This window comes from Microcaecilia unicolor, chromosome 2 (assembly GCF_901765095.1).
Source record: "Microcaecilia unicolor chromosome 2, aMicUni1.1, whole genome shotgun sequence".
Taxonomy (NCBI): Eukaryota; Metazoa; Chordata; class Amphibia; order Gymnophiona; family Siphonopidae; genus Microcaecilia; species Microcaecilia unicolor.
This window is the reverse complement of record NC_044032.1, coordinates 191031344-191057402: the sequence shown is the minus strand read 5'-3', so window position 1 is coordinate 191057402 and position 26059 is coordinate 191031344. Positions and strand designations below refer to the sequence as shown.

At 43.8% G+C, this 26059-nt stretch overlaps 1 protein-coding gene across 1 annotated transcript; it reads right to left on the bottom strand.

Moving 5' to 3' along the window:
- On the bottom strand, nucleotides 1-25316 carry ISOC1 (isochorismatase domain containing 1). The gene is made up of 5 exons (XM_030193588.1): nucleotides 24914-25316; nucleotides 20452-20571; nucleotides 19546-19749; nucleotides 5200-5316; nucleotides 1-4088 (listed from the first exon to the last, which is right to left on the bottom strand). The coding sequence occupies exons 1-5, from the start codon at nucleotides 25205-25207 to the stop codon at nucleotides 3942-3944; spliced, it is 882 nt and encodes a 293-aa protein (XP_030049448.1). The 5' UTR covers nucleotides 25208-25316; the 3' UTR covers nucleotides 1-3941.
- Nucleotides 25317-26059: the final 743 nt, after the last annotated feature.

Here is a 26059-nt window from a genome sequence, read left to right as displayed (position 1 = left end):
TTTAGACTAATAACAAAGTTATCACCTACAATTTATCTTCTAACATTTACTTCTACCCAATTAACAAATTTATGACATTAAGAGAGGGTGGCGAGTACACTGAGCCAGCATGGCAAGTTTTAATGACCACAGCATTCCCCCCAAGGATAATCAGATTACCATTTTTTAATGGATTTGTTTTTTCAGGGGCAGTATATGAATTATTCATTTTCTCTAAAAAAACAACAAAACAACTGTGTGAATGAAAGAACACCATGGAGAAATTAGATCTTACTCTTGTGGGTTTATGTCCATCTACCAGTAGGTACAGAAAGTACAGAATTGTGCTGCGCATTAATAGAACCCGGTGCAGCTCAGATAATTCAGTATTGGCCAGCAAAGCAGTAGAAAACTGTTGCTGAACTAATGCTGAGGTTATGCAAAAGCATTTGCTCAACAAGAGAAACAGGAGTCAGCAAAAATAAACACTATGCTTTAATGATATGATAGCTGGACTCGTCAAGTATGACTAAATGAAAGAAAATTAGCAGAAAGATCTAATTTCTCCTTCCTTGTCATGTGCACCAGTTGCTTCCAGGACTTTCAGGATGTAAAAAAAAGCAGTCTTCAAGATGGGAGGGTGGCCTCCTCCTTAGCCATCACATTATGTGATAGTGCTTAGCAAAAGTACATAGAGAGGACTATGTTGCTTCTTTAGATACCTAAGGACACTGCAGTACACTGTGCCCAGAAAAAGTTATCCCTTTAATGGAGTGCACTCTCACGGTTGTAGGCAATTGTCTACCCATCAAAATATATGCTGAAGAAATCATCTGGCTGATATACAAAGCAATTAAGCAGGCAGGAGAGGCACCTGCCTGCTAAAATCGCCTAGGGCTGCCCAACTGCTGATACTCAATGGCATCTAACTAGGCATTGCCATTAATACTGGCTGACTGCCCCTCTCCCCCCCCCCCCCCCAAAAAAAAATGTGGGCAGTTCAGGAGCAGTACAAATGGTGGCGCTGGGGAGGAGCCAAGTTAGGACAGCTACAGGAAGGTCACCATAGTCCCATTCATGAGATGCTGTACCAAACACAGGACAACTCGATTTGGAGCCACTGCATATAGCTGTCTGGAATGACAAACTAAAGAAAAAATGGATTGCTTAAAAACAAGACTCAAATCTTTCTACCATGGAGGTCCTGAATGCTGTGCTTCCTCATAATTATGGCTTTACATAAGGGCAACCTCCCTAGGTGACTAAACATCTTATTCTTCTCTTCATTACAAAGAGACCATTACCCTTGGCCACTTTAAGGCTAGACTCAGGTATCACTGCCTGAGTTGATCCTATCTCCAGCTGACAAATGATTGGGGGGGGGGGGGAGGGGGGAGCACACCTACTACCACCCAGAAATATAGGACAATCCTACAAATGAACATCTCTTGTGGCCCATCTGAGAGCTAACCACAGATTGGTCACCAGCTTTTCTCTCCCATACAACCTCACTGGGGCAGCCTCTGCAACTCCTCTTGCTCCAGCCAGTGGAATGCTCTAGAATACCGAACATTGCCAAAGACAACTGGTGGGTCCTTCCATGCAGGGAAATAGACTAGAGCTAGGATGGCTCAAACCAGAATCTGAAGGTGCTGCTAAAGCAAATTAGGCTACAATTTTTTTTAAAATTATTTTCAGGCTGCATAAAATTTTTCATGTATCACAAGCCAAAAGCATTCTGAGAAGCTTTACTACTGCTCCCCTAACTGGGAGGAAGTGGGGAGGAGAGAGGAGATCTAACATGCATGTGATAGCACCTGTTGAAATATTATTTAGTAGAGAACTGGAGCTGTGTAGGCTCTGCTATGCTTGAGAATATATACAGTCTGCAGGAACTTCACCATTTCTCTAGAGAGAAAGAGGGAGATACATAAAACATACCAGGTGATTTATGTTTGAATACAGAATAAAAACCCTTACTCCACAAATATGTAATAGTAACTGCATATGCAATATTGTAATATCATTGGGGATCCGTCAGAATCACACATTTCAACCCTCAGGCAATAACTTAGCCATTAGCAATAGGGAGAGTACGTAATCGGTCCAGTTATACAAATGTCCAAACTTATATAGTGAAACTATCAAAAACTAGGCTTTGAGATTCTTCTTTTTCTTTCTCTTTACATAAACTTTGCAAGCAGGAGACATATCACACCAACATGAATTCACATTTTGCCATGAAACTGTCTCAAGGTCTGTCTCCTAAAATATAGAACAGTAATTACAAATGATTCTTCAGAAATTCAATGCACCCAATAATATAGGCACCAAACATTAAAATGCACTCCAGAGGTGTATCCAAGGTTGCAATGGTATTTTTCTTCAAACTATATATACAATGAAAATCAATCACGATAGGATAAGCACCGATCAGAGCACAGGGTCAGGTCAATTTGGAATATTAACTCAATCATAGAGAACAATACTGGATCTTGTCTTTGAATTCTGTGGAACCTAATGGTTGAGTCGAGAGATCGAATGGGTGACACTGAACTGACCCTGTACTCTGGTGCTTAAGCTATCATGTGATTGATTTTTATTATATATAGTTTTTAGAAAAACACCGTGGCCATCTTCGATGCACCTCTGGAATGTACTTTAATGGTTGGTGTCTATATTATTGGATGCATTGAATTTTTGAAGAATCGTTTGTAATTACTATTTTATATTTTAGGAGACAGACCTTGAGACAATCTTATGTGTCAGTGTACTATGTCTCCTGCTTGCAAAGTTTATTTAAAGAAAAAAGATAAAGAAAGAAAAAGAAGAATTTCAAATAAAGCTAAGTTTTTGACAGTTTCACTATATAAAACTTTGGACATATGTATAACTGGATCGATGACGATTCTCCTTATTGCTAATGGCTAAGTTATTGCCTGAGGATTGAAATATACGATTCTGATGGATCCAATAATATTACAATATTGCATATGAAGTTACTATTATATATTGTAGAGTAAGATTTTTCTATGTTGAGATCATTTTTACTTCCTCCTGATTGAATATGAACTGTGAATTGGATTGAATTTATCTAAAGTTCAATGCACCATGTCAGACTTTTCTGGATATCCGGAGGAGCAAGTCTCCCAGATTTGACAATGCCATGAGTACCTCTCAGAACTTGCGGTCGGATCCCGATCTTCTGAATTTATATATGAGAAAAATGAGAGCAGAATCACATGGTAGCACGTTGGTTCAATATTTGAAGAAATCTATGATCCCAAGAGGATTGCACATTATTAAGGAACCAAAATTATTTGCATATGATAAAGACTTTGATAATAAATGAATTGCTATACTAAACAGATGTAGCCGTGACCTAATGATCCTGATTGTGGGGAAAAAAAACTTCAGTCTCAGAAACAGAAATGAAAGAACAGATCTCTTTGCTGGAAGATCAACTAAAGCAGAAAAATACAATTATTGGCTGGACTTTCGTTCTGGTTGTTTCAGAGTAAATGCCAAGACGACCCAGCTTATAATGGTCCTCCATGTTAGCCAGGTGCTTCTTCTAACCTGTGACTTGGTATGCTATTCTAAAAGGATGGTCTTTTTGATTTATTGTAATTGCATTGTTCTCCATTTACATCACCATTTCTGCCAGCCACCACCATTTCACTATTACATTTAGAGAAAAAATAAAACACCAGACAAAATAAAGGCTCAAAACACACATAAAAACCTTTGAAATCTGAACTTTAGACCGAAACGTGAAACCATGGAACACAATGGCATTTGAATAACACAACTTGACAACTTTTGCAAGAGAAAGCACAGGGATACTGAAACTTCTGCCCAAGTTTTTGCACTGCAGGTATGCTCATAGGATTGTGTACACTTGTGGTTTCAGTTCCTGTTGGTGTCGACAGTATAGCTGCTTTTTCTGAGCATTCTTCTTTTTATATTTTGGAAAGAAGCCCCGATTCAGGAGCACTTGCCTTAATAAGGTTTTGTATCTCTTTGAATTTTGGATGGTCCTTATCAGCTACCAGCTGCAGTAGTACAGCCTCACTTGTGGTAATTATAATCCCATTGCGGGCAAGACGCTATAGGAAAAGAAAAAAGAAACATTGTGTTCAAACTATAAAACTGAAATATCACTATTATAATTACTGCTTTGTGTAACCTTATTTTTCCTGGCACATAGCTTATTGTTTGTAGGAGCAGCCTAGTGGTTACAGCAGTAGGCTGTGAGCCAGAGAAGCCAGGCTTGTGCCTTATGTAAGGCGATATATCAAATTTCAAGAATGAATGAAGATTGAGATCTCATTGTAAAATTCTTTATCATTTTAATTAAAACTGGATTTTTGTTTAAGCCTGTGTTCTTTCATGGTGCTTCAGCTACAGTTTTAGTGGAATTCAGAAGTGACCAAGCAACCCTGCTCTACATTTACAGTGCTGCTGTTGCACCCTAAAGAAACAATGATTTGGATTTCAGATTTAATTATTTGCTCTTCCAAATCCAAGCTCATGGTGAGTTACAAATTTAGATACAACAGGTAGGTCCCCATCTACCCATCCTGAGGGAGCCAAGTCTCTGTGGCACTCTGTAGGCGAGTGTTTGACTTAAAATTTGAACATAAACTGCAGTGCTATGCATCTGAGGTGCTGAGCATCATAGAAGTAGTATATGATGGCAGACTGGGCATTTATGAGGAGAGAATTATAGAACAGGGTTTGTTGGGGAGCTGGGGAGGACAGGGAGTCCTATTCAATGATTTCAAAGCTGTCAAAGAAGCACAACATGGCACTGGATGATGCCAAGTTGAATAAGGAGAAATTGAGCTAGCAGGAAAAAAAAAAAGGAAAAGAAAAAAAGCAGGTGGCAATACTACTCCACAAATTAATGGCAAGATCTCATCTGTCAAATTCCAGAGGCCATATTTCCATAAAAATACAAATGAGTGTACACAGTCCAAAGGAGGGCTATAATAATGCAGTACACTTAGAAGCCCTATAAAAGAAGATTCAAAGACCCTGGCAAGAAGAGCATTAAAGAGAAGAAAAACACAATCAAACCTTGCCAGTAATGAAGTAAAAATATGAAAGGAGGAGGTATCTTCACGATTTCTTTTTTTCTTTCGATTAAATTGTATGCTGCTCCTTTTACTCTTTTCCTCTTCTAAATGTGGTGCGTGAATTTATAGGATAAAGTACCTCCAATGCAAACATTCTGTCCATCATACTTCTGGAAGAAGAGGCATCAGCAACAATGTGAACTTCCACACCTCGTCCAATCAAATCGAGTGCAGTTTGCTGAACACATACATGAGTCTGGCAGAAAAACCATTCACATTACAACGGTGCATAAGTTGTGCAATATCTATAATAAGAACAATTTATGAATCACAGAACATCTGTCCTAATAGGTGCAAACTTAATCTAAAATAAAATGGCATGCATTGTCATCCCAAAAATATTTTGATTTTTACTCTTTCAGCCTTAGGTATGTTTTCCACCCAACTGTACTTAATCAACAGCATCATTCCACACTTACCTTGGATTCCATATATGGTGCCCAGATTTGAGTGCACTTCCGAGATGCGCACGCAACCAAATTGGTTACCTAATTGGCTAGCTGTTAACCATCAATAACTGAATGCTGACCAATTATTGATGTTAATTGGCACCAATTAGGATTTGCGCATGCATCTGGCTACACGCTGTTCTAAAACTAGGTGCCTACATCCCAGAGTGCAAATCCCAAATGTGGGTGTGGCTATGGGAAGGGCATGGCTATTCCAAAAAAGTTGAGCCCAGTGTTACATAGAATAATGGGTCTCCATGCCCAACTGGCACCAGGATTTACACCGTTTCAGCAGGCGTACATCTGGCACCCAGAGTTGGGCATGGAAATTGGCGCTAAGCACTATTCTATAAAGAGTGCATGCCGTTTACAGAATACTTAGGGCCCCTTTTACAAAGCGCCTGTAAGCCCAATGTGGGCTTATCACTCGCTAGAAAGGAAGTACCACCAGGATACACAGAAGCCCGGCAGTAATTCCCACCCCCAGCGCGCCATCATATCCAGTGCTACAAAAATATATAGGCATTACCACTTATACCATTCATAGAGCTGTTGTAACTGCTTGACCCTAGATTTCTTAACAAAAAAGGCAAAGATTCTTACCTGTAGCAGGTATTCTCTGAAGACAGCAGGCTTCATATTGTCACAAGTTTTGCCAAAGTAAAAAAGTAGAGCTTTGTGGAGCGTGAGCCACACCCCACCTTCTCGACATGCCTTCTCGTCCTTCACTTGAACACAGTCTCCTCAGATTAATACTAAAGCAAAGAATAAAATAAAATAACGAAGGAGACAACTCCAAGGGGAAGTGGGCGGGATTGCGAGAATATGAAGCCACCTGTCCTCAGAGAATACCTGCTACAGGTAAGTATCTTTCCTTTCTCCGGGACAAGCAGGCTCCAATATTCTCAAAAGTGGGGAATCCCTAAGCATCCAGGCTCATCCAAAATAACAAACATTGGTTAATTGGGCCTCAGACGGCGAGGACATAACAGACTAACCTGAAACTACATACAAACTGAGTGAGTGCAGCCTGGAACTTAATAAAATGGGCCTAGGAGGGTGGGGTTGGATTCTCGACCCCAAACAGATTCTGCAACACTGACTGCCCAAACAGACTGTCGCGTCAGGTATCCTACTCAAGGCAATAGTGTGATGTGAATGTGTGCACTGAAGACTACGTCGCAGCCTTGCAAATTTCTTCAATGGAGGCTGACCTCAAGTGGGCTACAGATGGATCTAACATCATGAGCTGTGACATGACCCTCCAAGGCCAGCCCAGTCTGAGCATAAGTGAAGGAAATGCAATCTGTCAGCCAAATTGAAATGTGTTTCCCGATGGCAACACCCATCCTGTTGGAATCAAAAGAAACAAAAAGCTGGGCGGACCGTCTGTGGGCCTTGTCTGCTCCATGAAGTAGGCCAATGCTCTCTTGCAATCCAAGGTGTGCAAGCTGCTCTCGCCAGGATGGGCATGAGGTTGGGGAAAGAATGCTGGCAAGACAATCGACTAGTACAGATGGAACTCTGAAACCACCTTAGGCAGGAACTTAGGATGCATGCGGAGGACTACTCTGTTGTGATGAAACTTAGTATAAGGTTGCATCCACCACTAAGGCCTGAAGCTCATTGACTCTAAGATATGAAGTAACAGCCACCAATAAAATGACCTTCCAGGTCAAGTACTTCAGATGGCAGGAATTCAGTGGCTCGAAAGGAGCTTTCATTACCTGGATGAGAACGATGTTGAGATCCTATGACACTGGTGAAGGTTTGACAGGGGGCTTTGACAAAAGCAAACCTCTCATGAACCAAACAACTAGAGGATTTCCAGAGATGGGCTTACCTTCTACACGTTGACGATAAGCACTAAATGCACTAAGGTGAACCCTTATGGAGCTGGTCTTAAGACCAGACTCTGACAAGTGCAGAAGGTATTAAAACAAGGTCTGTGTAGGGCAAGTCAGGGGATCTAAAGCCTTGCTCTCACACCAGACGACAAACCTCCTCCATATAAAAGAGTAACATTTCTTAGTGAAATCTTTCCTGGAAGCCAGCAAGACCTGGGGAGATACCCTCCGAAAGACCCAAGGAAGCAAATTATAGGCTCTCAACATCCAAGCTGAGAGTCAAAGATTGGAGGTTGGGATGAAGAAGGGACACACCGTTCTGCATGATGAGGGTTGGAAAACACTCCAATCTCCACAGTTCTTTGGATAACTCCAGCAGAGGGAACCATATCTGCTGCAGCCAATACAGTGCGATGAGAATCATGGATACACGGACTTGCTTGAGTTTCAACAAAGTCTTTCCCACTAGAGGTATAGAAGGATACACATACAGATGACCTGTACCCCAATTGAGGAGGAAGGCATCTGACATTAGTCTGACGTGGGCCTGAAGTCTAGAATGGAACGGAGGGACCTTGTGATTGAACTGAGTGGCAAAAAGGTCCATTGAGGGGGTGCCCCATGCTCGGAAGATCTTGCGGCCAATGCTCGAACTGAAAAACCACTCATGCGGTTGTATTACTCTGTTCAGTCTGTCGGCCAGGGTATTGTTTTTGCCCGCCAGATAGGTCGCTCAAAGAAACATGCCATGTTGGCAAGCCAAATGCCACATCCAGACGGCCTCCTGATACAGAAGGCGTGATCTGGTGCCCCCCTGCTTGTTGGTGTAACACATTGCAACCTGATTGTCTGTTTGGATGAGAACAATTTGGTGAGATAGCTGATCTCTGAAAGCCATTATAGCGTTCCAGATCGCCCGTGAGCTCCAGGAGATTGATCTGAAGATTTGCTTCCTGGGAGGACCAAGCTCCTTGAGTGTGAAGCCCATCTACATGAGCTCCCCATCCCAGGAGAGATGCATCCGTCCTCAGCACTTTTTGTGGCTGAGCAATTTGGAATGGAAGTCCCAGAGTCAAAATGGATCGAATGGTCCTCCACTGAAAAAAGCGTACAAGCTCTGGTATCCGGTAACATGGGGACACTTGGATGACATCTTCTAGACTCCCCATGGCTTGATTCTGCTGAAAAGCTATGGTCCATTAAGCTGATCTCATGTAAAGGCATGTCATGGGTGTAACGTACACTGTGGAAGCCATGTGGCCCAACAATCTCAACATCTGCTGAGCCGTGACCTGCTGATAGGTACGAACCTTGGGCACAAGTGTGATCAGCTTGTCCGCTCTCGTGTCCGGGAGGTAGGCTCAAACCATCTGAGTGTCAAGCAGGGCTCCTATGAACTCCAATCGCTGGACAGGGCAAAGATGGGACTTAGGGTAGTTTAAAACGAACCCTGGTAGCTTGAGCACCCGGACATGGACTCCTGAGCACCCTCCTCTGAGGTGCTTTTCACCAGCAAATCGTAGAGCTATGGGAACATATGGACTCGCAGTATGCGTAACGATGCTACAACTACTGCTAGACATTTGGTGAAGACCCTGGGAGCTGACGCGAGGCCAAAAGGGAACAGCGCTACTGAAAGTGATATGTTCCCAGCTGAAATCGAAGATACTTCCTGTGGGCTGGAATTATCAGGATGCGAGTATATGCATTAAGTCCAGAGAGCATAGCCAATCATTTTTCTGAATCACTGGGAGAAGGGTGCCCAGGGAAACCATCCTGAACTTTTCTTGGACCAGGAATTTGTTCAGGGCTCTTGGGTATAGGATGGCACGCATCCTCCCTGTTTCTTTTGCCACAACAAAGTACCTAGAATAGAATCCCCACCCTTCCTCCCCTGGTGGTATGAGCTCGACCGCATGGACCTTCAGAAGGGCTTAGAGTTCCTTAGCAAGTACACGCCTGTGCTGAGAGCTGAATGATGAGCTCTTGGTGGGAAATTTAGAGGTTCGAGATACCAATTGAGGGCTTATACGAGACAGACTATTTGAAGAACCCACCAGTCGGAAGTTACAAGAGGCCACCTTTCGTGAAAAAATTATAATCTCCGCCTGACTGGCAAGTCATCCAGGACGGACACTTTTACTGCAGCTATGTTTTGCTGGAGCCAGTCAAAAGCTCCTTCCTTGCTTAGAGGCGCACACTGTTGACGTGAACTAGTGTGCTGGGGTTGAGCCTGAGTAGGCTGATAAGCCGAAGGGTTGCACCTACGCTAGGATAGTAATAGGGACTCCTCCTTGGTTTGCTAAGGAGGATGAAGCAGAAGGCACCCAGTGGGAGACAGATGGTATCAGTGTATTTTTTGATTTGCTCTGCACCCTCCTCAACCTTCTCTCCAAAAAGGTTATTCCCCCCGGCATGGGGCATCCGCTAACCTCTGCTGAACAGAATGTTCCAAGTCAGAAACACACAGCCATGAGAGTCTGCACATTGCTATACAATGATACCTCGGTTTCCGTCCGAAAATAAATCGGCGAAATCCGAAACCAACGAAATCTGAGGCAATAATTTTGAAAAGTATTTTATAGGGGTATTTTTTCACCTTTCACTTTGGACGACTCTCACAGGGGGAGAGATGTAAAGGCAGGAAGCTTCATACTGTTGTATGCTACAGAAGTAGAGGTTAGGCAAGAAAAAGAGAAGGGTTTTCCCTCTCTTCAGAGCACAAGTACAGTATGCATGCCGATGAAATCCGAGACAAATGTTTTGAAAAAAACGAAAACCGAAAACAACGAAAACAGAGGTTTTACTGTACTTTGAGCAGACAGCCAGGATGCCACACCAAAAGTGCCCCTTGCCAAAAATTTCCTTCTGCTGCTTGACCAACTGGCGAACTGACTTGGCCTGTTCCGGAGGGAGCATCCCAGCTAAGTTGGACAACTTGTGCACCAAATTTCAGGTGGACGCACGCGAAGAGCTTTTATGATTGTATTCGGGAAATGAGCATTGCAGCCTGGCACATCTTCCTCCAAAAAGGATCCAGGGTTCTTCTCTGCCTGGGGGTGCCGAGGTGTAGTCCCTGGAACTCCTGGCCCTTTTGAGAGTAGATTCCACCACCATGGAATTGTGAGGCAACTGAGGCCTATCAAAACCAAGTGCACTGTACTTGGGCATGGCAGGAAACGACAGAGGGGACTCCCAGTTCCTGACGAGGACTTCTCTGAGTAACTTGTGGAGAGGGGCAGTCACAGCCTACTTAGGGGGAGATGTGTAGTCCAGAACCTCGAGCATCATGGCCCTGGGCTCATCCTCCACTTCCCAAGGAAATGGAATGGCATCAGTCACTTCCTTTACAAAAGAAGAAAATGAAAGGCTCTCCGGAGGAGACTCTCTTTTCAGGTGGCGTAGAAAGTTCAGAAGGAATTTTTCAGAAGGAATTTCATAGGACTCATCCAAGGAAAAGTACCTTGGATCTTCCTCTGAATCCCCTGGGCGCTCCCTCTTCAGTGTCAGACAATACCTCTCGATGGGGGTGTTAAGACCGAACCTGCCTCGACGTGGAGGAACCACATCCTTGAGAGTGGCGAAGCTTCCTCTACCGATGTCGAGGGAGTGCTGGCTTGGGTGGCAGTCGACACTGGGGCCGCACCGCAGACTGAGGGCCAAATGGGACAGCAAAGGGAAGGAGGGTAGGCGCAAGCACCCCCGATGCTGATGCACACCATTGCATCAGGCTAACAGCTCAGGGAGTGAGGCCCGGATGCGCTCACCAAAGGTCAACACTGCGAAAAGCTGGGGTGCCGGCTCAGGCACAGGTTGCAGAGCTGCCGGGGTCAATACAGGAGCAGGGTCTTGGCTGCTGGGAGACTTACGTGTTGGCACCTCTTGTATGGAGGGGGAGCGGTCCTCCAGTGCCGACACTTCTCGGGTGCCGAATCCTTTGACGCCCCGGAGCCCCCGGCACTGTGTCAAGGGCAACCGATGACAATGCTTCTTGGCCTTTGCCCAAAGCGTGCCACCGAGGCTCCTTGGTGCCGAGAGGATGACATCGAATCCACATGTTGCCTTGGGGCTGGGTCCAACGCTGGATGGTCCCGGGGGCCCTACACAGCAGAAGGCCTCGAGGCAGGTGGAGACTTGATGCTTCACTGTTTCTAGTGTCTAAGGGTCTAGCAGCAGCCATGCTTACAGACACTACTATTGCCGGTATGATGCTTGATGTAGACGTTGATGCCACCGACCTCTATGCTGACGTAGAGGAACTGGACTTGGCTCCAAAAAGCCCCTCTTGTTGAGCCTCTCTGGAAACCTGAGTCCTCTTCTTCATGCAAAGACAGAGAACACAGTTAGTAGGGTTATGGTTGGGCCTAAGACTGTAGACACCAAGAATGGGTGTCTTTGCTAGAGACTGTCCGATTGTACTGGGTACAGTGCTTGAAGCTTTGTGGACATGGAAGGAAAAACTTCCTTGGCTAAACTAAATGAAGTGATGGTGCCTGAAAAAGGGGCAAGGCACGGCAAAAAAGAAAGGGAAAGTTCCCTGCCAAGGTCAAGGCCTAAAACCGGCCTGATGACAACGGAAAATAAATGGAAACTTAAAAACGGACAAAATCACTAATACTTAAGGGACACAATAAAGAATGATGAAAACAAACGAAAAATAGCCGAAAGGCACAAAAAAAGCTCTCTAGGATTGAGGGATGTGAGTAGACGGTAAAAAACAAAAAAGACATGCCCGCTCCTCACCTTGGTAGAAAAAGAACCGAGGAGACCACGTTCTCGCTGTGGGCGGGAAGGCACGTATGCATGTGAGGTGGAGTGTGTCTCGCACTCCACAAAGCTCTTGTTAGACTTTTGTAAATTCCAGACCGGGTGACGCAGGTTGGCATCACCCACTTGTGAGAATTATAAACCTACTTGTTCTTGGAGAAAGAATACACTCCGGCTATACCAACATATCTTCATCTGGCAGATGGTAACAGAAATTAGAAAAGCTAGCAAAATTTGGCAACAATATAATAATGAATGATTTCAGTTACCCAAAAAAGGTGCAAGAAACAAAACCCAGAAAAATCAATCAAAAAAGTTTCTTGTCAAAAGCCAGCTAGCCTAACCACTATGAAAAAATATATTTTAAAAGTGGAGAAAAAAAGACTTAATTTAGTATGCTTAACCGCCAGATTATGGTTTCACAGCTAACCATCACGGGTCTTTAAAAAAAAATCCACTATTTGTAAGGAAAACAATGCTGTCAATATTTTAAATGTTCTCATGGGTAAGCCTAGGAAAGACTTATGGAATCAGGAACAGTTCAAGTAAGTCACGGAAAGCCAAAGGAAAAGCAAAACACTTAACTGAATCTTCCTGTGGCCATTCAAATACCAGGAAAGTAACCGCTCTTCCCAAATTTTCAAAGTTTCTCAGAACAACTTTTGCAATCCATATTCACATTCTCGACAGAGTACCCTGCATGGAGGAGTAGCCTAGTGGTTACAGCACCTGTCTTGACCATCCAGAGGTGGGTGGTTCAAATCCCACTGCTGCTCCTTATGATCTTAAGTCACTTAAACCTACATTGCCTCAGGCACAAAATTAGATTGTGAACCCTCTAGGGACAGAAAAATATCTAATGTAACTGAAAGTAACTCACTTTAAACAAAATCCAAATCCAAATAAATAAATAAAGGATAGAGATTGTATCAGGGGAATTTCTCTGTTCCATCAGGACAGGCATCTTTGAACTTTCTGTGCCGATGGAACAGAGATTCTCCTGTTCCCCTTTCTGGCATGTATATTAGCCTTAACTGGCGAGTTTGGGGATGAAGGAGGGGGGAATGGAAAAAAATCACTTGGAATATGGTACGACATTTTCTTAGATTCTGTTAGGCAGCTGGGTTGTATTGCGGTTTCTTTGCATATTCTGGATTCTTATGGTTCAATTAATCATAATGTGAAGGGTCTAAATATTCCAACAAAGTGTCAGTTAATGTTTAAAGAAGCAACGTGCTTGGGGAAGATGTGCTGTTTGTCCAGGAAACACGTATCTTGCTGAAGCACGAATACTTTGATTTACAAGAAAGTATGAGGAAGTACACCTTGCCTCCAACTGCGTCCATCCTAAAACAGCAGAAATTGGCATTTTGCTGGGTAAAGCCTCTCATCAGCATGTCTGTAAAAGAGTTCTGGATAAAGACGGCAGATACCTCTTATTAATTTAAGAGGTGTGAGGCACTGTGTTTACCCTCCTTAATTAATATGCTCCCAATCAAATCAGGGAAATTTCTTTGATCAAATTTCTGAGCTTCTGATCAAAAATATAGAAGGTACATTGCTTATTGGGGGGGGGGGGGGGGGGGGGATATTAACATCACAATTAATCCAGCCCTTGATAATTCCACAGCAATGATCACCTATGCAAAGGAGGATCGCTCTAGTTTGAAGTCCTTTATCACTCAATGGGGGCTGCATGATCTATGGAGAGAAGTTCATGGTTATGAGCAGGGCCATACATTTTACTCTCCTATGAATAATACTTATTCCAGATTAGATATTTGGCTTGGGGACTCTTTGATCCGTAAATATACTTATGCAGTTGAGATATACCTAGAACGTGATCTGACCATGCTCCTATTATGGTGTACCTAGCGATGGAGAGAAAAAGGAACAGCTCTATTCCACAGTATTTGAATGATGCTTTCTTGGATGATCCTCTCAATTTATAATGCTTGGAAAAAGACCTGCAGGAATTTTTGCAATTTAATGATACTCCAGAGATGGCCCCTCTCACAATATGGGAAAGCTTAAAGATGGATGAGAGTAATCAAGCACAGTATCTCTCTATATAAAAGGCAACACCAACGTTCTATGAAGCCTCCAGCCGGAAGTGTGAAGGGGGCGAGATATCCGGTTTCCCTATGAGTGTCTGCCCCGCCCTCTCTGTAACACAGTCAGTGAAGGAAAACAGCAGAGCACGAAATCAAATCGCTGGCTCTGTAACAGTGAAGGACTCAGAGGGGGGAGGGGAGAGAGGCCAGAGGGCACGGACACACACTGCCACATGCACACAGAAGAAAACATTGCTAGCCCCCGTTTCATTTGCATCAGAAACGGGGCTTTTTTACTAGTTTATTCATAAAAAGACTCAATATGGCACTGGGTTTCAGGAAGAGTGCCTGCCTCAGGAGTCTTACTATGCACATAGAAACACAAATAATTCTAAAAGCCTTTTGGAAGCGCTACAATAGAAGTGAGTTGAGGTACACTCGGAGTACACCTCAGAGAGTGGAAACTGATGTGGCCAGACACTGGCACAATCATTGACTCTGATCAAGCGTGTTTCATTCATGGTACACAAGCCTTCGACAACACTAGGACAGTGTTACATTTGATTGATAGTGCAGGGCAAGGCAAGGAACTGGCAATCCTATTGTCTTTAGATGCAAAAAAGGCTATGACAGGGTCTAATGGCCCTATATGCTAGCAGTCTTAAAGAAAGTGGGCTTGTCTAGGCCTTCGCTGCATTAGATACAAGCCTTAGTACCTCTTTTGAATTAGCTCGAGGTACTCGGAAGGTCTGTGCCCTGTCCCCCCTACTTTTTGCTTTATCCTTTGAACCATTGTCTCATCTAATTCATGCCTCTCCAGATATCACAGGGATCTGTAGTGGGGGGGGGGGGGGGGGGGGGGGGGGGGGAGAGGGGAGAGGGCTCAGAAAACTTATGCTTGTTGTAGATATTCTTTTGACTCTAATCCACCCCTCCACCTCATTAAAGGCTGTTGCCCTCTTAGATATCTATCGAGCCATATCGGGCTTTAAAATTAATCTGCAGAAATCTGAAATCCTTAATCTCACCATGCAGGACACAGACAAACTTCTGCTACACTCCTTTCCATTTTGATGGGCATTAAACTCTATACAATATCTCAACATTTACCGAGCTGTGACCTGCTTAATGCTACAGACCTGTGAGGCTCGTGCTGTCAAGGTGTCCACTTTCGCTTTTGGGAGACAAGCCTAAGCCTGCAATGTATTGAGCAGGGCTCCCACAAACTCCAATCACTGCCTGGAAGAAGGTGGGACTTCGGGTAGTTTATGACAAACCCTAGGAGCTCCAACACCTGAATAGTTAGACGCACTGACTGAGACACGCTTCTTCCTGCGAAGTGCTCTTGACCAATCAATCGTCCAAATCAGGAAAAACATGTATACTCCCAGTTTGTGTAAATATGCTGCTAAGACTGCTAGACACTTGGTGAATACCCTGGGAGCCAATGCGAAGTCAAATGGCAGAATGCGGTACTGGTAGTGGTGTTTCCCTATGCGAAATCCGAGATACCTCCTGTGACTGGGAAGTATTAAAATGTGGGCATAGGCATCCTTCAAGTCCAGACAGCATAGTCTATCGTTTTTCTGAATTATGGGGAGAAGGGTGCCCAGGGAAATCATACTGAACTTCTCTTTACCAGGAATTTGTTCCAGGCCCTTAGGTCTAGGACGGGACAAAATCCCCGTCTTTTTGGGCACAAGTACCTGGAATAGAATCCCTTCCCTTCTTGCCCTGGTGGCATGGGTTTAACCACATTAGTCTGTAGAAGGGCGGAGATTTCCTCTACAAGTACCTGCTTGTGCTGAGAGCTAATGTACGAAGCTCTCCGTGGGCAACTTGGTGGTTCCAGCATCCTGTTTCCAACAGTGGCCTGTCCAGGTTACAAGTACCTGGCAATATCTCAAAACATTTTATGATGCTTATCTTAGAAATAAGTAGCGGATTTCCCCCAACCAAGCAGACGGAGGTTACAAGAGGCCACCTGACTTGGTAAAAAAAAAATTCAGCTTCTCCCCTACTGCTAAGCCATCCAGGACATTTATTTTGAGTGCGGCTATGCTCTCCTGGAGCCCATCAAAAGCTCATCCCTTTCTTCGACTGGGGAGCTGGCTGAGGCCTGGGGGTTCTGGGCACAGCGAAAACGTAGTGGAAACCTATGCCTCAGAGTAGTAGTGGGCCTAGATAGTGACCCTCAAAAACATTCTAGAAGAGGAGGATGCAGCTGGAGGTTGCCGAGAAAGTTTGGATGTATCTGTATGTTTCTTGACCTTACCTCTAAACAGGTTGTCACCTTGGCAAGGAATGTTCGTCAACCTTTCCAGAACTGCTGGTTCTAGGTCAGAGACACAGAGCTGTGAGAGTCTGCACAACCCCACACCCATGGTGGAGAATCTGGATGGTGATCCTTTTGGGGAGACATCTTCTATTTGTAGATTGGATAGGAGTGGAACATGGAGAAAGTCTTGTTGGGTGTGTGAAGTCCAGCGAAGGTCCAGAGAATCCAGAACGGGAGGAGAGAGAGAGATTCAGTGCGAGTCCTCTTTTATAATGCTTGTGGAGCTGAAGTCATGGGGTGTGTACTAATCCAATCACAACTCAGGATAGTTGAAACTGGTTCTTTCTGGTTTTGGAGATAGAGGCCTGGAAAAGTTGGTTTAGCTAGACACATGCTTCCTGGATGATCAGGTGCTGTGGTACACAACCCCAGACTATACTTGGCAAGATTAAGAGGGTCATTGTCTTGGAGTATCAGGTAGATGGTCTCTCTTTTGTTATATCCAGCTCCTGATTGCTGTCAATATACAGATCCTGTTCTTGGAGAATGGTAGTAATTAACTCTCCTGTACCCAATCCAGCCTGCTTTTGTTACACACTGGTTGACCATTTAACAGTTTTTTGTTTTGTTTCAGGCTTTCAAAGGTCTGAAGGAGGAGGGAGGAGGCCAGATCTGCTTTCTGATTCTGAGCAAGTTACATTCAAAGTTTTTGCAAAACATTTTTATATATCTGTATACAGCACAAATAACTAATACATCATTTCATGCTATACCATCAATGGTCCCACTCAAGACTCTTCACCATACTCAGACCTAGCTGAAGGAGTCTAAACCTGCCTCAGCTCAGTGGAACCATGTCCACACCCCAAAGAGCGCTGAGGTACAGCCCTACCCTCCGACCTCGGGTAAGCTTCCTTTCCCGACCACTGTTCTCTTTAAGCTGAGCAGAAGCCCTCCAACTGCATTGCTGCCAGTTACAGTTCCCTGGAATCCTGCAGAGCTTGCCTGTCCCTCACAATTGAAAATCTGATAGTGAAACAGTGAAACAAGACTATAGGTGGAGGACTCCCGCTTTGATTAGAGGAAACAGTGCCCCTGATGTCGAGAGTGATACTGTATGTGCAGATGTCAACACCCTTTGAGGTGCTGGCATTGAGAATTTCTGCACAAGCATGCTCTAAGCCTCAGGAAAGATCTGGGGCTGATCCGCAGCTGGTGCAAGCGCCCTTGATGCCTGAGTGGTTTAAATATGTGCCAACTCCTTCCTGACCATGGTTTAGGAACTGTTCATCGAAGGAAGGCAATGGCAAAGGCAAGGGAGCCGAGAGAGAGGTAGCCTGAGAAAGCGCCAGTGCCAAACCAGTAGCGGGGACCTTCTTGATGCCGGTGAACTCCCAGTGGACAATGAAGTCTTGGCAGCCACTGAGGTTGATGCTTCTTGTGGCCAATGACGATGTACCGGCCTTTGAGGAGCCAAAATGTTTCTCCTGTTGGACCTGATGTGCTTCAACACTTGAAGCCACTGGGTGTCTTCTATAGAAGACATCAAGAAAAGAATCACAGCCAAATTAAACTACTCACTCTGAATACAAAAAGGGGTAGTGTGACAAAACAGTGGCTTTTAAGCCTGTAAACTGTACTGATTATTTCTTGATGTGTATTTCTCTAGTTTGGCCAGCAGGTGGTGCATGTTTATGTTTAAAGCTGTTACTGAGAAATGACTGTTCCCTCTTTAGTTAACACAGATAAAAGATAGCTGGCCACATCACTGCAGGTTATTTTTAAAACTTGTTTTTCTAGGCTCTGATTGGCCCAGGAGTTCAAAATTCAGCTAGGATGTACTGGCTTTTTCTCCGGTCTTAGCTGACCCCTCCTACATCCTAATGGGTTGATTTTGTGCGTTTTTAACGCGTGCAGCTTTTTTTTTTTTTTCCTGAAAATGGCCTAAAGAGATAAATGCACAAAGCCTTGTTCAAAACAATATTTTCAAAGAAAAAAAAAGATGTTTTTGTTTTTTTGAAAATGGGTATATTTCCTATCCGGATTTGGTAGGTTTAGCGCAAAATATCCAAAGTCCAATTTAGATGCACTATCGAAAATGCCCTTATCTTTCTGCTCCACACAGAAAACAAGCTGCGGAGTTTTGGAGAGTTTGTAAGCACCGCAATTGATAAGGAGGAAATACTACAATATACACACTGCAACAGTCCAAACGTGAAATTACGAAAGCGTGTACCATGATTGTGGCGATGAGAAATCCAAGAAACGACTAACAGAAGTGACGGAGCCAATAAAAGCCTAATTTTAACACCTGAGAAATCTGATGTTCAAATGATAGCTGGGAGTCAATCAGCACTCTCAGATAGCAAAATAAATCTACGGTCATTACTGGAATTTTTAAAGGTGCTGATATCAAAGCAGGTTTAGTATGTAGGCCAGTAACCAAGCATGCAGTGGTTTTCGATGGGTTCAGATCAGAGCAGAGGTAGAGCTGCTGTGTATGCCTGTATTTTATATAATATGCTGTTGCATACACATACATATATTTTACAGAGCAGGTGTAAATTTGTGCATTATTGGGTCTGGTTCCGAGTGTCATTTTTTTTTTTAAATACAAAAGAACACAGGTGCCTTTTTGGATTTCCCACCTAGGCATCTTCTTATGAAACTACCTCACAAAGCACAATTTTCAAAGGCAATTACCCAGGTAAAATAGCCAGCCTAAAAACTGTTCACCTCAAATCCAGCTATAAATGCATATAGGTTCCATAGCAGGTATACTTTTAGCTATAGGACATAAAGGCTTTCTTAGTGTATGTTCAGGAAAGGGAGCAAAACAGCACACACACATACGACTGCCACAGTTACGCATGCTGTCTTGTGCCTTATGTGCCACCCACAGAGACACCAGGTTGTATGTGTTTTTAATGTGCTAGTTTTCAAAGAGAAACACCACCAGGCAGTTCCTTGCATAGCTTGAACTGCCTCAAAACTGTTTGAGAGCTTTAGTATTAAATAAAAGATACCTACTTCCACTCCAAACAACACAACACTGCGCACACCAGGAATCTCTGCTAAGGCAGCTTCTACTTCTGGTAGGACCATAGAAAATTTTGTCTTAGGAAGCACAAGTTTAACCCCTGTTAGATCCAGTTCTTGCACAGTACTTCCAAGACCTTTGGGATACTGCTCTGTTACGATGATTGGAATTCCTAAAAGTCGAGCACCCTGAAGCTAAGAAAGAAAGAAGAAAATTGTAAAACATATTTGTAACGGGTACAACTGAACAGATATTAGCTTAAGGAAAAACACACTATGGAGGTTATTTTAGAAAGGTTAGGGGGCTACTTAAATGTGTTTTATCAGCAGTATATACAGGTTTCAAAGGGGTGTGGTGTGGGCAGATAAGATGCATTCCCCTTCTAAAGTGGAAAATACATATATATGTATTATTTCTAAAACTTCCCAACTGATACCTATAACTCCTTCTAATCATGTATAAGCAAACTGCTCACTTGAACCTGGGGTTTTGAGGAGTGAGTGAAAGGTCAATTGTGCCTCTCTCTCCGGCCTTACAAACCACCTCAAGAAGTCAAACATTTGAGTTTAGAACTCAGATCCTAACTGGCTCCTCTTATAAAAGTAGTTTCACAAAATATAGCACTTGCAGATAGAAACTTGCTGCTTACATGTGCAACACTCAAGTAAAGCTGCTCTTTTTTTTTTATGCATTTTTTTTCATGTAAAATAGCTGTTTACACTATTTATATCAGCAAATACCTATATACTCTTGCATGCCCTTACACATTTTATAAAAGTTCCAATTTGGACACCCCTTTCCTAACCTAGAAGCCTTATATAAAATGAGGTTATTATGACTTTACAAATTATGTTTCGTGGTTCCATTTTAGAGGAAAAAAAAATGCATATACCTACCAGTCTCTGTCCCACGCTGATAATATCCCCAAAATATTTGATTGCAGGTCTAAATCTTTCTTGCATATCACAGCAGAAGAACACAGTGCTTGAAGGTGCAAGATTCCCCAGTGTGGTCAACTGAAAAGTGCATTTTGTTTAATTGACAATTTGATGTAACACCTATTCTCTCACCTACATTATTAAATATCAAAAGCAGTTTAGAAGTTTATATATATATACTAGTAAAAAAGGCCCGTTTCTGACACAAATGAAACGGGCGCTAGCAAGGTTTTCCTCGGAGTGTGTATGTTTGGGAGAGTGTATGTGAGAGTGACTGTTTGAGAGTCTGAGTGAAAGTGTGAGTGTGTGTGTGTGTGAGAGAGAGAGAGAGTGAGTCTGGGTGCGAGTGTGTTTGTGAGAGAGTGTGTGTGTGTGAGAATGAGAGTGTGTGCAAGTGTGTATGTGAGACACAGTGTGAGAGAGAGTGTGTGGGTGAGAGAGAGAGTGTGTGTGAGACACAGATTCTCTGTGAGAGTGAGTGTATGAGACCAAGCAAGGGTGTGAGTGACTGTGTGGCACATAGAGAATGAATGTGATACAGTGTGAGACAGAGAGTCAGAAAGACATTGTATATGAGAGAGAGAGTGTGTGTGAGACACAGATTCTCTGTGAGAGTGAGTGTATGAGACCAAGCAAGGGTGTGAGTGACTGTGTGGCACATAGAGAATGAATGTGATACAGTGTGAGACAGAGAGTCAGAAAGACATTGTATATGAGAGAGTGTGAGCCCTGCCCTCCCAATCCATGCCCATCTGTCCCCTGCCCCCTCCATTCATCCTTTTCCAGCAATTCCCCTCTCTCCCTGAGCCCTGCCCTCCCAATCCATGCCCATCCATGCTCCTCTGTCACCTGCCCCCTCCATTCATCCCTATCCAGCAATTCCCCTCTCTCCCTGAGCCTTGCCCTGCAATCCATATCCATCCATGCCTATCTGTCCCCTCCATTCATCCCTATCCAGCAAGTCCCCTCTCCCTGAGCCCTGCCCTCCCAATCCATGCCCATCCATGCTCCTCTGTCACCTGCCCCCTCCATTCATCCCTATCCAGCAATTCCCCTCTCTCCCTGAGCCCTTCCCTGCAATCCATATCCATCCATGCCCATCTGTCCCCTCCATTCATCCCTATCCAGCAATTCCCCTCTCTCCCTGAGCCCTGCCCTCCCAATCCATGCCCATCCATGCTCCTCTGTCCCCTGCCCCCTCCATTCATTCCTTTCCAGCAATTCCCCTCTCTCCCTGAGCCCTGCCCTCCCAATCCATGCTCCTCTGTCCCCTGCCGCCTCCATTCATCCTTTTCCAGCAAGTCCCCTCTCTCCCTTCCATGACCCCCCTTGCATCCATGCTCCTCTCTCTCCCATGTCCCAGCCTGGCCCGCCCTCTTCTCCCCCCCTTCGCATCCATGCCCCCTCTTCGCATCCATGCTGTCGTTTCTCCCCTGCCCTCCCGCTCCCATTTTTCAACTTTACTGCCCACCCTCTTCTATCCCCCCAACATTCCTTTTCTTTTTTTTTCTTTTTAAATTTACCTCCGTGTCGGTTCCGGGAGCGCAGCGCAGCGTCAGGGAAGGAGGCGGCGCTCCCGACGTCTAGCCTTCCCTTCGCTGTGTTCCGCCTTCTTCTGACGTCATCCTTGACGTCAGAAGAAGGCGGAACACAGCGAAGGGAAGGCTAGAGACGTCGGGAGCGCCGCCTCCTTCCCTGACGCTGCCGGAATTGTTTGGGTTTTTTTCCGCCCTCGACGTCATGACGTTTGACGCGAGGGCGGGGCAGAGACGGCTGGCTGGATTCACACCACGAATCCACGAACCCTACAGGGAGTGTTTGAGTGGCTTCAGAACGTTCACGGTGCGTTTTATTATATTAGATATGACTTGCTAAGGAAAGCGAATTAAAAAATTTGTAGTTAAAACAAATAAACAACAAAAAAAGCCCGCGATGCAACTTTTGCCGTCACTATGTCCCCCAGTCAGTAAACCTGAGAGATTATTTTGCAGGTTAAGCACTGTGATTCATGTTCCCACAAACTTCAGGTCTTTAGGTCCACTTTGAAGCGGATTATATAAGAGCACAAGTTGGGAGTAAGGGAACAAAATTCTAAAGAGGGATAAGGCACAACAGCAAAAAAAGCTGAGTGATGAGTACAATCTGGTTGGGCTTTGGATGGGAGAGGGACAGCTAGAATATTATCCTGCAAGATTTAAGTTTTATAGATGGAATATACCTCTAGAAGAGATAATGTAAACCAGATAACTTCTACAGATTTAGGGATGAATGTATTCAAGTACATTAAACAGTAATTCAAGCAAAGAACTGTTACTGAACACACCCTACTGACAGATTCTATAGTTGGCATTAACCTTAATGCAAAATGTATGGTAATGAAATGTATAATTATGTTTGATAGCACAGTACCTAATAAAAAAAAAACCAAAAACATTACAATGTGCTAAATATAATTGACTAATTAATGCAGAACCACCAATGACAAGTAGGTAACTTTCTACATTAAAAGTCACATCAATAACTGTTACAAGTCGATGGACTGCAGAAGATGACATTTTTAAAATCACAAATAGCCAGAAATGTTTTCAATCACTTGGAAAAAAATTGAAACAATTATATAAGTACATAAGTATTGCCATACTGGGACAGACCAAAGGTTCATCAAGCCCAGCATCACTGGCTTCCACTTAAAGAACGCATTACATTCAAAGTCTGCACCCTGGTTCATAAAATCATTTACAGAGAGGCCCTGATCTACATGTCAGACCTCATAGACTTACCACCCAGGAACACTAAAAGATCAGCACGCACATTCCTGAATCTCCATTTCCCCAGCTGTAAAGGACTAAAATACAAATTAACACATGCATCCAGCTTTTCCTACATAAGCACGCAGCTATGGAATGCACTACCACTTGACGTGAAAAAATGCGCGACCTAACCAACTTTCGGAAATCACTGAAGACTTGCCTCTTCAACAAGGCATACCGCAACAATCCATCATATGAACTTTAACGCAATACCACTTTATCTCTTATTCCGAATATGATCTCTTTATACTTGATTCCTTAATCTACTATGTCACTCACGATCTTTATGTAATACCACTTGTTATCTCTCACTCTGGAATGGCGATCGCCATGACTGAACAATGTAAGCCACATTGAGCCTGCAAATAGGTGGGAAAATGTGGGGTACAAATGCAGCAAATAAATAAATCAGGTTTCAAACAGTGGCAAATTCAGGTTACAAGTGCCTGTCAATATCCCAAAACAGTAACATACATTTTATGCTGCATATCCTAGAAATAAAAGGATTTTCCTCAAGTCCATTTTAATAATGGCTTACCGACTTTTCTTTCAGGAAGCTATCCAAATCTTTTTTAAACCCCTCCAAGCTAACTGCTTTTACTACATTGTCTAATTACACGCTGAGTGAAGAAATATTTTCTCAGATTTGTTTTAAATTTACTACTCTGTAGTTCATTGAGTGCCCCTTAGTCCTAGTATTTTTGGAAAGAGCAAACAAGCAATTCAAGTCTACCCGTTCCACTCCACTCATTATTTTATAGATTACTACTGCTACTATTTAATATTTCTAAAGCCGTTATCATATCTCCCCTCAGCTGTTTTTTCTCCAAGCTGAAGAGCCCTAGCAACTTTAGCCTTTTTTCATTGGGTAGTTGACCAATCCCCTTTAACATTTTCAATGTCCTTCCCTGTACCTTTTCTAATTCCACTATATATTTTTTGAGAAGCGGTGACCAGAATTGAACACAATATTCGAGGTGTGGTCGCACCAAGATACAAAGGCATTATAATGTCCTCATTTGTGTGCCTCTTGGAAAAGTTTTAAAAGCCCTAATTGTACACAAACACATTCGAATAAGGTGTAATCTGCACTGTTTCCAAAGTAAGGTGGTGAGGTTGTGCCATTTCTCCCAGAAGTAGGCTACCAGACTGCTAACTGGTTGTGTGATTGTCGGTTTTTCCCTGGTTCAGTCTTCTACTTTCCAGACAGATGTGTATTTCCCATTCCCAAACTTGACCAACTATGCAAATTAAACTTAATGGTAGATCTCCTTCACTGATATCCTAAGAGCCAGTTACCTCGTGACCTCCAGGAGCAGAGGTCACCTTACATTCAACATATGATGGGTGAGATGATCTAATTCTGAAAGCCAAACATGTCAAGTGAGGAAAAGTAACCTGCACTTGTTGCTTACACGGAAGCCTCTGGAATTCACTGGTAGCAATAGACGCGAGCAGCAGGGGTACAATTTGCTGTCACCATGGGGCTTCAGCTAACATCGCTTGCTGATCTAAATACATAACATAATTACAACTATTAAGGAAAAGAAAAAGGCCTGCCTTTAGTGGCCTCCTCCTACCATTATTTACTCTCCCTCCATGCCACTCACCTGTATTTGCAGGGGCACAAGCCGCACTTTGCACCTCTCGCTTACCAGAAAACCCTTGGGCAGGTCGATGTACTGGCCCCACTCCTCGGAGAACAGCTGTACCACGAACTTGCGATGCACGTCAATCTGGTCCCCGTATAAGCTGAAGAACTTTTGGATGAGCGCTTCATAACCGGAACCATGCGGCACCGAGGACGGCCGCGCAAACACCGAGAAGCAGAAAAGTACTGGTACGCTACAGTTGTTGCCTGGAGCAGTGGGAACCGGCGACCCCTGCTGCTGCCGCTCCGCCATGTTCCCGCTACTGTACAATCAATCATCCACACGCAAAGAGCGCGTGCCGTTAACCCCGGGCCCCGGCGCGTGCACAAAACACACACCTCCAGCTCAACTGCAAAGTGAAACAGCGACAAACAACTGCGCAGTTTCTCATTGGCTCACTCCTAAACGGCGTCTGGGAGTCGAGTCAAGACTTGAAAAGACCTCGCTGATTGGATACTGTCGCTAGCCAGTCATTTGGGCGCTTCATGACTTGACAGCAGTGTCACTGTTGTATGGTGTTTCGCTGGAGTAGACGAGAGAGAGCAGAGGATAGGTACTGTAGCAATAGTCACAAGTTAGTGGGATTGCGAAATACCGGCTTGTTTGATAAAACCTCTACTCCTTCTTATTTTGAAATAGGCTTACATGGAGGTGTAGCAAACTGGTTACTGCAGTGGCCTGGCTCAGATGAATGGGGTTGAAATCCCACTGTAGCTCCCGTTGATTCTGGGCAAATCAGTTAATCCTTCCTTTCCCTAGGTACAAAATAAAACCTGTATAATACATGAATTGTGACTGTAACCACAGGAAGTTGGTACATAAATCCCTTCACATTTCTTATGAGGTCATCATGTGTGTTCTTACCTTCGTATCATCAATAACTTTTTAGGGGCCCTCCTGATGTTCAAAACTACTGCAGGCGTTAAGATGCACATTATTGTTCCCCAAACTCAATCGATTTCAGTGTGGGTTTTTAAGTCTCACTGAAACCATTACCACAGACCACATTTAAATACATATTATGCACAAAGAGCCATGTAAAAAAAAAAAAAAAGTTTCTCAACTTGCATTTAGCAGAGCTGCCAAGGGGTCCCAATGTTAGAG